This window comes from Marmota flaviventris, chromosome 9, assembly GCF_047511675.1.
Source record: "Marmota flaviventris isolate mMarFla1 chromosome 9, mMarFla1.hap1, whole genome shotgun sequence".
NCBI classification, from domain to species: domain Eukaryota; kingdom Metazoa; phylum Chordata; class Mammalia; order Rodentia; family Sciuridae; genus Marmota; species Marmota flaviventris.
In genome coordinates, this window is record NC_092506.1 from 57,659,778 (window position 1) to 57,677,595 (window position 17,818).

Below are 17,818 nucleotides of genomic sequence, written 5' to 3' on the forward strand. Positions count from 1 at the left end.
AAATTAAGGGCTAAGGATCAGTGCTTGCCTGGTGTATGGGAAGTCCTGGGTTGGTTCCCCAGCACTGGGGGAAAAAAGACAGATTTCCTGACCATTTTTTTCTTTGTGTCTTTGTTTCATTTCTTCAAATTTCACTTTCTCCTCTTTCAGTTTACATTACTATCACCTTAGCCCCATTCTCTGTGTATTTCTGCTCAATGCACCCTGAGTTTCAACCAGGGTCTTATTTCCAATTAGAAGTCAGTTTCATGATTTGCAGCTCCTAGAATACCCAACAAATCAATGCTCTTATTTAGCTTCCACACCCTAGTGAGAATAACTTTATGCTCTTGCAGGAGCCACCATTGCAGACTCTCTCAATGCTCATCTCAAGGAGGACTGTGAGGCAAAGTTTTTCTCTGATCCCTCAAGCCCAGATAGAGGCCGTTAAACTAGTCAGGGCTTCAGTCCTCCTGCCTGAGAGTGTCTCTGAATGTAAGGGCTGAGAGGACCACAAAAAGAACCAATTTCGGGACTAGGGACTGTGCACAGCAACTGGATTTAGTAAGCTAAATCTAGAAGAAATGCTAGAAGGCACCACAACACTACCTTAGTATGTACTCTTTTTCCAAATCTTTTAATGTTTTACAAGCTGGAAGATTTTCACTACAGTATTTTCAAGTTCCTAGTACTGAATTAATATTATTTTGTAACATTTTAAGGACAGGGATATTGATGTTCAAAGAGTTTTCACTGTAATTCTCTGGTCAAACTTCTAGATAAGTCCAGAACCTGAATGTGTATGTAAAATTTAAGACTGTCAGTTAATTTCTCTGGCCACTGTATTCTGGTTGGTTTACAAGAAATCCCACATCATTTTTCTGCTCATAAACTTGACCTTGTGAATGTGAATGGAGAGAATCTCCAGGTGGGAGGAAGTTGTTCAAGGTACTTGCTGCAACAAGTTTTTGCAAAACCTCTTACTCCCTTCAGGAATTTTGAGATACCAGTAGGTTTAAACATGAACATTATTTTGTACTCTTCATGGCTCATAGTAGAGAGATTGTTGGGGAATCTCTATGATATGCCTTTCAATGGGTGTACTGGAGTTTTGGGCAATGGAGGGACACATAATGTGATTGGCTTGTGTGGGAATGTCAGAGGAGTTAAACAAAAATGTTCCTGCTATTTATGATCTCATTATTGACTTACTGGGGAAGTTTAACACAAATATTTTCATTTTCTACTTCTGGTGTGATCTCATTATCTCCTTATTGGACTACTGTGGAAGATACTCCTGGGGATAAATGTCAATGGCTTTTAGGATAAAGCATCATTAGTACTCGATCTCGTATCTGTTTTGTCCTGACCCCATAGATAACAGGGTTAAGGGCAGGGGGAACAACCACATACAGATTTGCCAAAAGTATGTGGATATAGTGAGGGACATTGTGGCCAAAGCGATGTGTCATGAAGGAAAAGAGGGCTGGCAGGTAGAAGGCCAACATGACACAGACATGGGAGCCACAGGTGCTGAGTGCCTTCATCCGGGTATCCCAGGATGGGAGATGGAAGACTGCTTGGAGAATTTGAATATAGGAAAATCCAATCACTGAAAGGTCAATGAACCCCACTGAGAACGCAATGAAGCCATAAATAACATTGACCCTAATACTGGCACAAGCTAACTTTGCCAAACCCATGTGTTCACAGTAGGTATGGGGGATGATCCTGACACCACAGAAAGGCAATCTCAGGATAAGAAATATGAAAGGAGTCATAAACACCAAATTCCTAACTATGATGACTATGCCCAGAATGGCTATCACCTTGTTGGTGAGGATCATGGTGTATCTTAGGGGGTTGCAGATGGCAATATAGCGATCTATGGCCATGACTGTCAGCACCACAGATTCCAGGCCAGTGCATATGTGGATGGTGTACATCTGTGTGATGCAGGCACCAAACACAATCTCTCTGAGATTGAACCAGAAAATGCCTAGCATTTTGGGGATGGCTGCTGTGGACAAGCCCAGATCAGTGCAGGCCAACATGGCCAGAAAGTAAAACATTGGTTGATGGAGGCTGCGCTCAGTCTGAATCACAAACAGGATAATGATGTTCCCCAGCAGGGCTATGAGATATACTGCAAAGAAAGGAAAGCCGATCCACATGTGCACATCTTCCAACCCTGGGATACCTATCAGAAGAAAGGAGGAAGGGTGGAACTGTGTGCTGTTGATCTGAAGCATGTTGGTGGGAATTGGTTATAGACACATTTCTGACAGGAGTTTTCTTGCTTCCAGTGACAGACCCTGACTTCTGTCATAGCATGTTGCCTATTTCTTGGAGAAATGGAATGTCCGTTTTTTAATTCCATAACACAGCAGAGGAGACCTAGAGAGGGAATATCAGGGACAGTTAACAGATACATTTGCTTTGAAATATTCACCTCATCTGTAGAAAATCCATGTGTAAAATTTGTAAATATAACAATAATCCTGAACTTTCCATCTCTTTTGTCCCTTCAGTCTCTAAGGAAGAAACTGCATATGGTATTAAATTAGCAAATACTCACTGTTGATTATAATTACTAATGAGGATGTAAAGAATAACTGAGATTTTGTGTGTGTGTGTGTGTGTGTGTGTGTAAAATATCATCAGATTGTGATACAGTGGTTGTGGGGGAGATGATCACCCAACCTGTCTGGTGGTTTGAGCAATGAGAAATACTTGTAACGTATTTCTGAGAAATTAAGAGGCTTTCTGGGAAAAAATCCAGAAAAAGTGGAGGATTGGATAACTGATACTTAGATCTGAACTTGGGATGGAATTACAAAATTTAGATGCAACTGGAGGTTATTATATAATTTCAAGAAAACAATGTTCCTTCCTATAACTAAAAAATTGTGTCCTTCACCACATTACGTTCCTTAGCTGAACAGAAAACACTGGATTCACCCAGATAGTTTTCAGAGCCTTTTATAATTTATTCTTTTTCATGCCATGTTATGTAAATGGACAATCCCTTCATACTACCTGGGAAGTGGCAGTGGCAATGTCTGTGTCTTTTTTAAAGTTAGAGAAAGATCAAGGCTAAAAACTTGCCTCAACCTGAGAACAGTCTAGTTTATATTAATTCTGTAGCAAGTTTCTGATATAGTGATGGGAAATAAAATGTCTAAGTTGGCTGCAGGCTAGTTTACTATAATAATTGAAGATGTATGGTACCTTGTGTTCTACTTATGTTTTAATTTCCCCTATGACATGGAGGCAAGCTGTAAAATGATGTGGTGCTTAGGTGTGCATGAGTCTAGGTAGGACATTATTAGAAATTTGACAATGTATGTTTTGTGATTGGGTTATGGGTGGGATTCGGATAGAGACTGGGCTAGTTGTACCTAGAAAGTGACATATCTTTAGACATTCCACATATAGTTATTATGTCCCATTGGCTAAGTTTTGGAAAGTTCTATTTATATCCATGTTCAACTTTTTGTTTTTCTACCTATTTTCATTTTTACTGTTATGAAACATCTGACCATCTTTGTTCTTTTGAGCTATTTCCACATGGTCGTATGTTGTTTTTCAGTCTTCATACTTCCTTCAATCTAAGGCTTCTAGAAAGACCAACCACATGTTTAATTTCTCTATGCTAATTATAAAGATTAAATAAAAATAGAGGTTATGCATCCCAATAATATTAGTTATCTCAATGAAGAAGCTGCAGAAAGAACTTAGCAGAAAAAAACTTAAAGACTAAAGCTAAATAATTTTTCCTTATCTGAAAAATAAGAATGAATAAGGAATACCTAAAATTGGCTGCATCAGGAACACAATGGTAAAAACCAGCAAAAGCATCAACATTTAAATTTCATTTTATACTTTCACAGCTTTCTATGACTTTAAATTCATGTCCTCTTCTGTAATATGCTACATTCAATCAAATTGTTGTTCTTTTTAACCTTTAGGTTATACTTATTACAAGAACTATATTTTCTAAAGATATTAGCTTTGGAAAAAGGAAATTGAGATAGAGAATGCATAGTAGGGGTAAGGGAAAAAGAACGGAATGAATCTGACCTAACTTTCCAATATACCCATATGAATATATTACAGTGAATTTTACCATTATGCCACAAGATAGTAATAAATAGAATGTAGATAAATGGAAAGATCAGTAGGGAACAGGGGAGGAAGGAGGCAAAGGGCAAGGGTAAGTACTGGCCACTGAATTGGAGCAAACTGTATTCCATGCATTTATAATTCTGTCAAAATAAATCCTAATGTTATGTATAAGTAGGAACCTATTAAATAACTAAAAAGAAAAAAATTAGCATTGGAAAATTATATTGTTTCCTTAATGTTTTAAACTAGCTTTGGTGTTAGTATTTGCCCACTAACACTGTCACAGTGAATTAACTCAAATAACCTCAGTAACATTTTCATAGTTAAACTCTGCAAATAAAAATGTCTAGTAATTCTCTTATCAATGAAAAAAAATATTTCTAGGTTTAACATGTAAAGTAGCCTTTCTCCTCTGTTGGATGTTGAAATAGTTTTTTTTTTCTTTTTAAATCAAATCCATTACAGAAGCAAGTGAAATCTTCATCTTCTGGGGTTGCAAACTATGGCCCCGGGCTTCATCAGCTGCTTACAAAATAACTTCCACAGATGTAACATCTTATTTAATAAAGGTCATTTCAACTTGATCATCTCCTCTCTGAAACCATTCCTCTTCCTTTTTCCTCAACCCTATTTAATGGTGTGATACACACATTGTCCCATGAAAGAAACCCTGGAGACATCCTCAGTACTTTCCTCTTCTCTGCATTCCCTCACTCTTCAGTTCTAAACACTCATCAATTCTTCATTCAAGTGCACTTAAATACTAGATAATCACTGGGTACACAGTATCAATGTTCAAGTAGCTAGACAGACTTGTCCTGCTCTTATGGGTCAAATAGGTTAGTGAGGAGGACCAACACTGATCAGATCATTTAACTGGCAACTGGATTACAAAGAGGAGTTGCTGTACACTAGGGGCTTAACTAATCTGGTCATTACTTTTGGGGAATGATTTCTTGAGGAGCTTTGGCTAAATTGACAGCAGAAGGATGAGAATGAAGGGTGAGTTGGGGAGAAAAAAATTTAGTTTATGGAAAAGAATAGGAAAAGATTTGAGTGGTGAGGAATAACAAGGCAAAGATGAAGGAATGGAAGGTCAGCGTGAACCTGGCTGAGAAAGAAGGCACAGAATAGATGAGATGAGAGTTGGTAGAAAACCAGAATGTAGGCTCTTGTGGTTAATCCAAGAAGTTTTATCTTGTCTTAGGAACAATGGAAAAGAATGTAAGCTTTAAGTTTCAGTGTAACATGATTCAACTGCAATTCAAAAACCATAATCTGCTTGCACTGAGAAAGTGTATTAAAGCAAGTATGAATACATGTAGCCAAATCAGTTACAAGTTTATCACTGACATTGGATTGGAGATGACATTATGTTGCACCCTGCTGCTAGTGATGGGGGTTGTCTGGAGCAGGTCAATTTAAAAATAATTTAGTAGGCTTAATCTTCAGAAACTACTATTCAATCAGTTTTTCTTTCTCTTACTGATACTGAGATAACAGGATATCTTTTACCACAACTCCCCCCTAATTCATTTCTTTTCACCAAAATTACTTCATATTTTTCATTTTTGAAAAGCATCTAATTGATCAACATATTAACCTTAATTATTAATGAGATTAATCATTGAGATTGGGAAGCAGTGATTCACATGCTATGAGAAGGGAGAAGGGAGCAGAACTCTGTGTGGGGCTAAGGGAAAGGGTTTGAGGATATGTATAGATACATCCTCAAAAATTTATATATGTATATATATCTTCTATATTTATATGTATATATATTTTATAAATCCCGTTGACTCCTTGTGACAGCACTTAGAATGAGTGGGTGGAGGTTGATGTTAATTTCACAGGTATTTATTTATTATGTTGTTTTTAATATGCAATACAGGTCATGTGTCAACGTCCTAAAACCTTATAAATTGTTACATGTTCTAGCTGCTTCTAGTCACTTAAGTCTCCCACCTTCTATATTCAGAATCATCTGCAAACTTAACCACTACTACCATTTTCTGACCCCATCAGGTATATTACAGAAGTTCCCATAAGAGAAACGTTTATAGCATGCTGTGGGAGGTGCTGCACCAAATGCAGATGTACACCAGCCATTTAATCAAAGTCCTCAAATTCATGGGGCTTAAATCCTAGCATTGCAATATTTTGCTTCCTGGTCTCAAACAAGATTTCTGCGGTCATTAGAATCCACTTATTTATTAATATTCTTTCTAAAATTTCTTTGATATTCTAAATATATGACAAATTCAGAATATTTAATAAGCTTAACAGCAGCAGAATAAAATAAAATAAAATAAAGTTCTACTATGTCACTACTTCTTTGCAAACTGCTGCCATCATTGTGCCCTCTACTAATGCAATAATTTTCACCTTTTATATACTTTGTACTTTTTTCTGTTTAATATGCACTTTCATGCATGTTGTCTAAGGTTTTCTCCACCATAACTTTCTGAGGCTCTCTCTTCCTTTCCCTTTCTGAACCTCTCTTCCCCTTTCAGATATTCAATTCCCCAGTTCAGCTATGTTGAACTCTTCCTAGTGACTGGCTTCCATCCTCAGAGGCAGAATATTTAATAACCTCTCTACCCAGGCTTAAAGGCTTCCCATCCCACAACCCATCTGTTCTCCATTTTTGAATATGCTATAAATCTTCTCCTCCTGGAATGACTGACTACTAAGAGCTTCTCTTCTGAGTGACAAAATGAAAGGATTTAGAGAAAGAAAAACATCAATCATGACAACTGGTAGGTTACCATAAGTGTTCTCATATAATAACATTTGTTCATATGTTTGTGTCTATGCATATGCTCCTGCATTTGCTAAAACTGGATTGCTTGTTTGTCACTGTGCATATTTTGCTGTGTGCTTCTGTGTAGTGTCTGCCTTGTGGCAATTGATCCAGATTATTCTCAACATGACTCCTCTCTCTCTTCCTGCAAACCTTGGAAATGGCCCTCTACAGAAGCACTGGCTGATTCACTGGAGCTCTACCACCCCTGGGATCGCTTTGGTTATTGTCACTGGAGCCCTCTTTCAACAAAACCAGGGGAGCTGACTCACCTACTTCTGCCCAGCATCTGAGAAGTCATTTCTCAAAGACTGGATGCCACAGACTGCAAACTCAATGTGACTGAGTTCTAACAAGCTAAGACCAAGAAATTTGACAGCCACTCTAGTCCCCTGGGAAAAGCCTTCTCAAGAAGGTGGTGTCTCTAGACCTGGGATAGAGGGTTTTCATATCCCCAAGGACAGAGCTCTGTTTTCTAGTCAGAGACTTCTGGTTCCCAGTCACTTGCTATCTGTGCAACCTCTAGTGAATATTCTCTCCTGAACAGGCCCCATAAGTCTAGTCAGAAATGGTGTAATAGTGGCCTCACACCAACACTTTAAATCCCAATGTGTCACTCAATGAACAGTTACTTTTGGTAGAGAGGCAGCACAGGCAAAAAAAGAGCACTGTAGGAAAACCCAGAAGCTCCTCAAAGTCAACTCAGAAATATGGATAAGTAGCAGAGATATGATTCTAACTAGTTTCCAAACCTTGAACTATATATATCTCAAGGTTTATAACTGAAGAATTATATTACATGATTTCCGTGAGCATTTAGTGACTCTAACTCTCTATATGTTATTAATTTAGAGAAACATAAAAATAAATATATATTTATATAAAGGGAATAAGTTTAGAGAACAGATTAAAAACATAACTTCTGATCCACTAAATTTTTTCTACGATTTTGATCTACTTCATGTGACATTCTAAGTCCTAGTTTTGGTTTACTCACATGGAAAATGATAAAATATTGTGTCAATGTATAGGATTTCTGTAACGATATAATAATGTAATTCTTGCAAAGTTCTCAGAAACTATTAGGCATTTATTGATAAACAAACACTGGCAATTTTTATAATTTTTAACAACCTTATCTTTGAAGTTAACACTTGGAAGTCAGAGATAGTTTATGGTTACTTTAACTTTAGACCTATTTTCTGTAATTTGATAGTTGATAAAACATTTCTTAACCTCTCTGCAACTAATGCTTATCTGTAAAACACCCGGGAGTCATAATAATGACAATATACATAATTTTTCTAACAAGTGAAAGGATTTATGTGGCTAGAGTAGCAGTGTGTTTGAAAACAGATACATACACTTATTGAAATGAACATTATTCTTATTACTTATTTTAAATAGAATTTATTGGTGTTCAAAACCAGATTAAATATCAGATGGACCAATAGCAGTTACCTTTTTAGTTTACTAGATTGCTCATGTAAAGGACCCTCATTTATTTGTTCAAGAAATGCATTTAGTTTGACCACTAGATGTCAGTAATGCTCATATGCCAAACTGAAGCTCCTTGATTAATTGAGTCTACATTTGTTGAATTTCTGCTGAGACAATATAATAATTAGATGTTAAATAAAATAAAATTAATAATAATAATAATAATAATAATAATAATAATAAATGGATAATAAATTAAAGCTAAATTAACATTTTTTTTTTGTCTTTTGAGGAAAATGGATATGTAATCATCAAATCAAGTACAGTTTTTAAACAAATAAAGTGAATTTTTCTGTGAGCTATCATGCTAACTGCAAACTTTGAAGGTATTTTAGGCATATCTTTGCTTGCATATCTCCAAGGTTAAAACAATCTTATCCTGAAGAAGCACTTATTTCTTTTGCAATACAGTAATATGAAGCAGGAAAGAGGAAGTACTGGGGATTGCAATGGATTAAACTATGTTATATGCTTTTATGAATCTGTCAAAATGCACACCACTACTTTGTATAACTATGATGAACAAACAAATATAAAGGACATAGGTAACTTTTCCTAATAATTTAGTTATTATTTATAAAGTTTGATAATCTCACCATACATTATTATTTTCATGTGTTTAAATTACACATTCATCAAAACTTTAGAAAGTGCAATGTTTTCTTCAATATCTGTGAATACTCTAATAGGAAAGGATACTCTCAACATGTCAATTGTTTCTTCACACCACTTTGGACCTTGTATAATTAATTCTATAAAATTGTGTGAGAAACCTAGGAGTATAAGCATGTAATATGTGTGGTGATTACAAGGTTTGTTTCATTTTTCCCATGTCAACCTCAGTGCAAACATACTAGATTTGAATTCAAAGTGTATTAGTGTAAATGATTTTTTAAATCAACATCATTTTAGTTAACTCTTGGAATATCTAAAATAATGCAAAACTATTCTAACAACTCAGAACACAAAGGGACACAGTATCTAGTATTAGAGACAAAAATCCTGAAATAAAGAGCAAAGAAGTAATTGAAAAGGGAATATGTAAAAACTCTGGTCTTCATGAAAGTCTGTTTTCCTTCAGCTCTTCATGTATTTGGGCCAGTGTGCTGTCTGTGACCTCCTTTGTCTCTCCAGGTATACTCTGTACTCTGCTGAGGACTCAGGACTATGTCCTTCAGTGATAGTTTCCTTTGATTGACGGCATCAGGTTGGGTTCAGAAAAGGGAACATGCCAACAGGAGGGCAGCGGGAGACTGTGGTTAAGAAATTTGTTCGGGTTCTGCCTGCTCCCTCACTGACAATGTCCTTAGTGTTTCCATGGGCCTCACAATCAATCTCAATTCCTGATATTTAGGTTTTTCCAGAATGCTCTCTTGGGCTCTAGATTCCAGGAACCCCTGCCCCTCTTCCAGCGAGGAGCTGTAAATATCCTACAATTACTGTCACTAATGTCCCTTGTGGTTTCCCTAAAATGCCCACATACTTGGGCAAGTTTAAAGGGCTCAACTTGAATTTGTCAACTTTTTTTTCCTGGAGACTTGACTAATACTGACAAAGCAGTCTTAAACTTTTTCTGTAGATTCCTATATTTAAACTTAATCAATCAATTAATTAAATTTTAGTGCTAATTAAAGTGGTGCTTAACAATTGAGCCATATCTCTAGACCCTGTCTCATAATAAAAAATAACTTGGTTTGGGCATCAGTAAGTTGCTGAAGCTGGCTTTGAACTTGGGATTCTCCTGCCTCAGTTTCCCAAGCCACTAGGGTTACAGGCACATGCCACCATGCCTGGCTCAAAGTTTCTTTTAGTGCTTCATTGGTGTTGACTACAAATACCAGGCTTAACCATAGCAATCTTTTTTTATTATTTATATATGACAGTGGAATGCATTATAATTCTTACTACACTTATACAGCACAATTTTTTATATCTCTGGTTGTATACATAGTATATTCACTCCAATTCGTGTCTTCATACCTGTACTTTGAATAATAATGATCATCACGTTCCACCATCATTTCTAACCCCCTGCCCCCTCCCTTCCTCTCCCACCCCTCTGTCTTATCTAGAGTTTGTCTATTCCTCCCACGTTCCCTCTAAAATGTGAATGATCATTTTTACTGTTCATATTATTTTTTTTGTTAGGAACTTTATAGCATAAGTGTAGAAAAACATCTTTCAACCACTTGAACTATTTAGACCCTGGTTTCTTCATTTCTAGGGGATCTCTTTTAATGTTGACCATAATGCTTCTGTTTGAATAGTGCCACCAGCTAGAGTAGGGGGAGATGTGCTGTGGGGTAGGGTGGGATTAACATTCTCATCCATACACAGAGGGTTAATCAGGACATAGATTGAAAGTACATGGTGGCATTTCAGAGTAATGATCTCAAAGACTTTGCAGTAGCATGGTATCCCTGGGTTCAATCTTTGGTATATAAAAAAAGGCTAAGGCAGCCACTTCTGTGCAAATGCCTGACAGGTTATGTGGGAACTGCTGCGGGGTTGGAATGACCACTCTGAGTCCAGGTGCCAGGGTCATGGGATGGTAATGTCTTCTGTTCTCTCTGCCACCCTGAGCATTAAAGATAGAAGGCTGTGTTTGCTTTTGGACAAGAGATGGGTGAGATACAACATACAGCCCTAACATATAGCTTGAGCCCAAGGTTCAACCATGAAACTTTGGTAAACCAGAATCCTGACTACATCTTGAGTCTGATCTAAGAATCACACCACATTAGCACATTAACACCTTATGGTGGCCTCATCTTGTGTGATTCCATGAAAGAAAATTATACTATTCAGAGGGAATCTCATCTGGTCACCAAACCATTCTCTTGAAGCCAAGTCCCAGCCATGAGGCCCCAGGACAGTCCAATAGGCAGAAATCACAGAGCTTCTTGGGGAAAATGGGTAACTCCACAAGCTGGTGGTTATAGGAAGAAGATATTAACAGAGTTCTCTGCAGAGGAGAATTGGACTTCTATGTTTGATTCAGGGTCAGGGCATACAACCCAGAGATCCTTGTTGTTATCATGCACCAGATGTGGACTTCTAAAATTTTGAGGAAGCTACTCCAAAGCACAAAAAGTTTTCCTGACAAGAAAACCCAGATCAGGGACTCTGCTTAGCCAGGTCTAAGCATTTTCTTTCTTTTTCCCCCTGGTGTACTAGGGATTGAATTCAATGCTTTGCTTATGCTAGACAGATTCTCTATCACTGTGCTATATCCCCACGTGTAAATTTGGTATTGCAGTTTGATTATGAACCACTTCAGAGCCAGCATTACTATGTGCTTCAATCCACACTGTATGCACTAATATGTTTAAGCTTTTCCCACTTCCATAAATACATTTAACTGGAAAATTGCCTTACACATGCTACATACTTCTTAATATCACTGAAAGAAGAAACCCTTTTATTTAGCATGTTTGTGTGTGTGTTATAGGTATTGATCAGGATGCTCACCACTCAGTACTGTGGACCACAGTGAGAAAGACAAGATCAAGTTCAGTCACTGTTTATTAGTGATCTACTGCTCCCACACAGAAATTCTTGAGTCTAGCTCTTCATTATCAACACCAACTCTAGGCTACTTTCTGTTTTCCATTTTTCTAGATATCTCTACCTGAGGGCCATGATGTGACCTCATATAGTTACATAGAATATTTTTACTTAAATCTTCTATAAGAGTTAAGAATTTCTGGACGAAAGAATTTATCTGAGTGATCTTCCTTCTCTTGTATGTGAAAATGATATTAAAGATGAGTGTGATATTATCTATTTTATGTACATTAGCGCCTGTGTTTCTTTCGACCTCAGCCTTTTTACTCATAAGATAATGGGATGGATAATGTTAAATGTATTTCCATCTTTAAAAATTGATGTTTCTATAAAATTTTAGAAATTTGAAGTGAAGGTAGTAAATCAGTAACAACACATCCAAAACAAAACAACAACAACAACAGCTACCAAAAAAAACAAAAACAAAAACAAAAACAAAAACAAAAAAAACACTCAAACCAAATTATAACCCATGCACAGAGACAGGAAATTTCACAAGGGCAGCAGGAATTGTATTTGCTGGGGTCAAATTTAATGCCAAGAGTTGCCCAGGTCCACAGGAACTGAATAGTGTTCCTCTTCTATCTTCTTGGTTATACCTGCCCTATTTCCTAATAATCTTTCCTGGTATGTTTTTGTGTATTTTACATATTGTCATGCAGTCATAGAAAATGTTTCCAAAGTACCGGACATGAAGGACACTTCTGAGTTTTAAACGAGAGTTCTATAGTCAGTCACAAATTTCAGTTCAGCGCTCCTTTGAATATTTTAAAGCAAAGACACCATCCTCAGATCTAGAGTATGGAAATAGGACTGAATCTTGGAAATCAGAGTAAGAATAAGACAGACAGAACATTAAAATTAAAATAAATCAAAGATTTTAGAGATGAAGATAAAATTTGGTATCTCTGTAAAGGTTAGAAAATTGGAGCATTAGATGTTTTCATCCAGACATTGCCATTATCCCATGGACTGAACCTTATTTCTTCATCTAAAATGTTATTAGATCTGTTCTCCTCTAGGATCCAAGTTTACCGCATGAGAAGATATCTGGAAATATCTTCTCCAGACTCCTACTTCAAGGCTACTGACACCTCCAGCATCTTCTCTATTAGTCTTTTTCTTTTGTCCAGATACGGGAAGGAGATGAGGAGAACGGGCAGCAAAAGAAGTTTTGTTGTCAATTCTAAACCACTTCCAATAAAAATGAAAGGTGTAAACCCTAAGCGGGTGGTATAAAATATTTAAATTGGAGCTAGATTATTATTACAACTTGAATTGCATATAGATATGTTTACCCAAACTTTCAATAGAATTATTCTTTTTGTACAAATATCTTTACAACATGCTCTCGGATCTGCTTGGTCCTAACACCATAAATGACAGGGTTAAGGGCAGGTGGGATGACCACATATAGATTAGCCAAAAGAATATGGATGTACTGGGGAATGTTATGGCCAAAGCGATGAGTCATAAAAGAAAAAAAGGCTGGTGTGTAAAAGCACAGCATGACACACACATGGGAACCACAAGTATTGAGAGCCTTTAGTCGTGCGTCTTGAGAGGGAAGATGGAAGACAGCTCGAAGGATAAGCAGATAGGAAGAGGCAATTAGGATCACATCCACAATAATATTAGAAATCACCATAAGCCCATAGATTATGTTGACCTTGATGGGGGCACAGGCCAGTCGGGCAAGACCCATGTGCTCACAGTATGTATGAGGCATGATGTGATTGCCACAGAAGGGCAGCCGCAAAATGAGAAATACAAATGGGTTTACAAGAATTAAATTTCTTCCAATGACAACAGAGGCTGGAAGGCTGATGGTTTTATTGGTGAGGATCACCGTGTAGTGGAGAGGATTGCAGATGACCACCAGCAAAACAGTCTCCATGCCAGTGAACATGTGGATGAAGAACATCTAAGCAAGGCAACCCCCAAAACTGATCTCTTGGAGACTGAACCAGAAAATGCCCAGCATTTTGGGGATAGTGGATGTAGACAGACCCAGATCAATCATGGACAACATGGCCAGGAAGTAGAACATAGGCTGATGAAGACTGTGCTCAGTCTTGATCAAAAAGAGATTGGTGTTGTTCCCCACAAGGGACGTCAGGTACACAATGCAGAAGGGGAAAGCAATCCAGATTTGTATAGTTTCCAGTCCTGGTATTCCTAGCAAGATAAAGAAGGGAGGATGGAACTGGGTATTATTGATGGATGGCTTTATCATAGCAAGTGTCAACGAATTCCTATCAAGTACAAGCATCCTTGCTTTCATTAGAATCTTCTCTTTTCTAGGTCCTGGAGAGACAGGAAAACATCAATCATTGTGCTGGATGGAATGATATGTGTTAATTTACACACATTTGGAATTTGTTCGTTTCAAAATTAATAGAAAGTCACTCAACATAGGTTATTGTTCTGAGATTTATCCCAGGTAATATTGTCCATGGTTTTATTTTTTCCTAATTCATGAGTTCTTTGAGGAAATATTTTACAATGTAGTGTATGTTCACGTTTTATGGCATTCCCTTCTATCCATTACCTTGAGGAAATCACCATATCCAATGTTTCTTGAATTGTCTAGAAATAAAAAGTATAATCAGTAGAGTAGAGAAAATGACCAGGGGGAAGAATGAGCCAGAAAGAGACAGGGGTGGTACTGGGGAATAAAATGGACTAAATTATACAGTTATATTGGGTACACATACAAATAAGTAACAAAGAATCCCACTGTTACTAAAATTATAATGTACCAGTATAAGGAAAACAAATAAAAATTTTTAAAAAGTCTACAACAGGTGAAAAATAAAAGAAAAAATTCTAAGTTACAATAAGAATTGCTGCTGTATACCATTATCAGTGTTTTGATTTGATATAAATTTAAGGATTTGCCTCAAGTGTCTAATGTAATCACATGACAAAAGGAAGATCAATCAGATGTCTTAGAATTTTCTTCATTTAAAATGTGCTTCCCTGACTAGTCTGTTATTCTATGAGAGCATTGCTTCTTTTTTTAATTTTTAAATTTTTCCTCATCTTGTTGGATTGCTTAGTTTCCAATCCCATATTCATGGTCTCTTATTTTTTTCTACAGTAACCTATCAGACAAATTATGTTTTTCTTCTTTATAACATATAACATCAATGTATAATATCTAACATTATGATATGTCCTAAAATCATGCCTTCTTTCAGATATAAACAGACCAAATATCCTACAAGTTTTATTGATACTAAAATTAAATCATTGTTAAGGAATCTTCCCTGGTCCCTTAAATATAACAAAGAAAAGTATCTTATTTTAATCCTTTGTAGCCCCAGGATACTGTGTAACTCTGAAGCAACAAACACAAGCTGATTCCATCATTCCTTGCCTTCCGAATAGCTGCTACTCAGGTTAAAGAACAAGGAAATATTAATTTTAATATACCTAACATTGAAATAAAAGAATTTAGCTCCTAGTTTATGTGTGTGTGTGTGTGTGTGTGTGTATGAGAGAGAGATACAGAGAGAGAGACAGAGAGACACAGAGAGAGAGATTGAGGAAGGTGAGTGGAGGAAGATATTATATCATGCATGTTGCATATAACAGTTGTCCTGTAACTTTGCCAGGTAGTTACCCCATAGTAGAAATGTCTAGGCAAGGGAGTTAATAATCCCCTGTTCTATATGAGAAGGAAAGGAGTGTTTTTTAACTCCAGAGAAACTGGAGAGTATTGTACATGTTTGAGGGGGGCATAATATTTTCCAGTGTTGTGGGAAAGAAGCCAGGCTGAGAAATCAGAGAGAAACTGCTTGTACAACTTGGAATAGTCTGAGGAAATATCTAGGGTGATAGGTCATGGAATTTCAGTCCAGAGTCAGTTCTATCTTCAGGGTGGAGATTTTCAGTATGACCCTTCAGTAGCAGAGGAAGAAGTTTCCAGGGGAGTGGCATAGGAGACCAGTCTTTCATGGTATATCCGGACACTTACCCTGTGGCAGTTCAGACCAGGGTGCTTGCCTCCTTCCTGATGCAGCTGTGAGCCACAAACAATGGCAGACAGTGCGATCCAGAAGATTATTTCTGGAAGGCAAAGTGACACATTCATCCTGCTTTAGACGGGTACAAAGATCCCAGCCCTACAGTCCATTTCAAAATCTAGATTTATAATAGTTGAAGATCTTACCCTTCTACTGTCCACCAATGCTAAGATCACTGAGTCCATGGTGTCTTTTTCTCTGCTGACTAGTGCATTTCTCTGACTCTAGTATGCTATTAAGAGTATTGGTACTTTGAACCCATTCAAACTTAAAATGGCTTAAATCTTGCTGTATCATTTGCTTTCTGGAAACTTTTAGGCAAATTTCTTTCACTTTCCAGATTCGTTTCTGTATCCATAACATTGGAAACAATAAATCTAAGTAACATTTTTTTAATGGCTGATAAGATCAATGTAAATCAAGGAACTAGCTCTCAGAGTATTCCAAAATAGTATTTATATTATCAATGCCTCCCAATATTATATTTTCCTTTAGCCCCAATATTAACACAGTAAATCACGTGGTAGCAAAAATAACAGGCTTCTTTTTAAAAGGCCTTCATTCATAATTAAGTCATCTTTGACTCTCAGATGGTATGTATGAAGGAGGTGGGAATGATGATTGTCACATATGAGACCAAAGAGAGAGTGTTGTTGGGCAAGGCATTTATACTCATTTTAAATCTTTATTAATATTAACATAACCCAACTTTGCTCACTTTGAGGGGAACTGTGTTCTTTCTTTCATCTCCTAAACTCTGTGGAACCAAGGCAGTTGATGAGTGTGGGTAATAATCTCTATTTAAGCATTTTTTCTTTTTTTGGTACTGGGGATTGAATCCAGGGGTGCTGAAACACTGAGCCAAATCCCCAGATCATTTTATATTTTATTTTGAGAAAGGATCTTGATAAGTTGCTTAGAGGTTCACTAAGTTGCTGTGGATGGCTTTTAACTTATGATCATCCTGCCTCAGCCTCCTGAGCTGTTGAGATTACAGGTGTATAGTGCACGGTTTAATTCTGCATTTTCAAGACTGAGTCATGAAATAGGTTAGGGAGGCAGGCTCAGTTTGGCTGCTGTAGCAGTGGTATTTATTTATACAGATAAAGGCTTGGAATTGGTTTCATAAAGTTGACAAAATTTGAAGAACATAGTGCAGACCAAATATTTGTCATTCCATTTGGAAATTGACATTAATCACCATTCAACCCCCAACTCAAATACATGACAGTGTCTTATAGGGGTGTCTTTCTGTCTTATATAAACCAGAGTGAGTTTAGTTGCTGGCCTTTCCCACTGTAATATGTAAATTTGCTAGTCTGAGCAATTTTCATTATTTTTGACAGTTGGTGTCAATATGATTATATTTGTGGTATTTGTCTAGAGCAAGTGTACTGGGTATCTGAATATTTGTGTGTGTGTTGGCCAGTGGGTGGTGTATAATAGAAAGAAAGAGAGGGAAAATAATATAAATGGATATAAAGGGCAAAAAAACAAAAATAAAAAAGAAATTCTGTATATGCGTATTACTCGTTGGTATGCTACAGTCCTCAGCTGTGGACGCTGTACAATCCTACATGCTCTAATGCATTTGTCTGTGACGTTAATGGCACTTGGTATAACTGTTTGGCAAAAGGGAGGCTCCTGTCCTTTTCTTTCATTTGTCCTTTCCTTTTCCTCTCTGTAGCATCTCACCTTCCCTGTTCAAGCATTCTTACCTCTCACATTTCTTTTCCCAGCTCTAACTTGGAGCATATTTGCAACATGACCCAGGTTCTTAAAGATGGTGCTTGGAAGCCTCTTCAAATCT

At 37.0% G+C, this 17,818-nt stretch overlaps 2 protein-coding genes across 2 annotated transcripts; both read right to left on the reverse strand.

The window, feature by feature from the left end:
• Positions 1–1,289: 1,289 nt before the first annotated feature.
• LOC139707117 (olfactory receptor 52E5) lies at positions 1,290–2,231 on the reverse strand. The gene has a single exon (XM_071617146.1). It carries the CDS (start codon positions 2,229–2,231, stop codon positions 1,290–1,292), a length of 942 nt encoding a protein of 313 aa, XP_071473247.1.
• Positions 2,232–13,292: 11,061 nt separating this feature from the next.
• On the reverse strand, positions 13,293–14,213 carry LOC114083577 (olfactory receptor 52E4-like). The gene is given in 1 exon segment (XM_027924865.2): positions 13,293–14,213. A coding segment is annotated over 1 exon segment (921 nt).
• Positions 14,214–17,818: the final 3,605 nt, after the last annotated feature.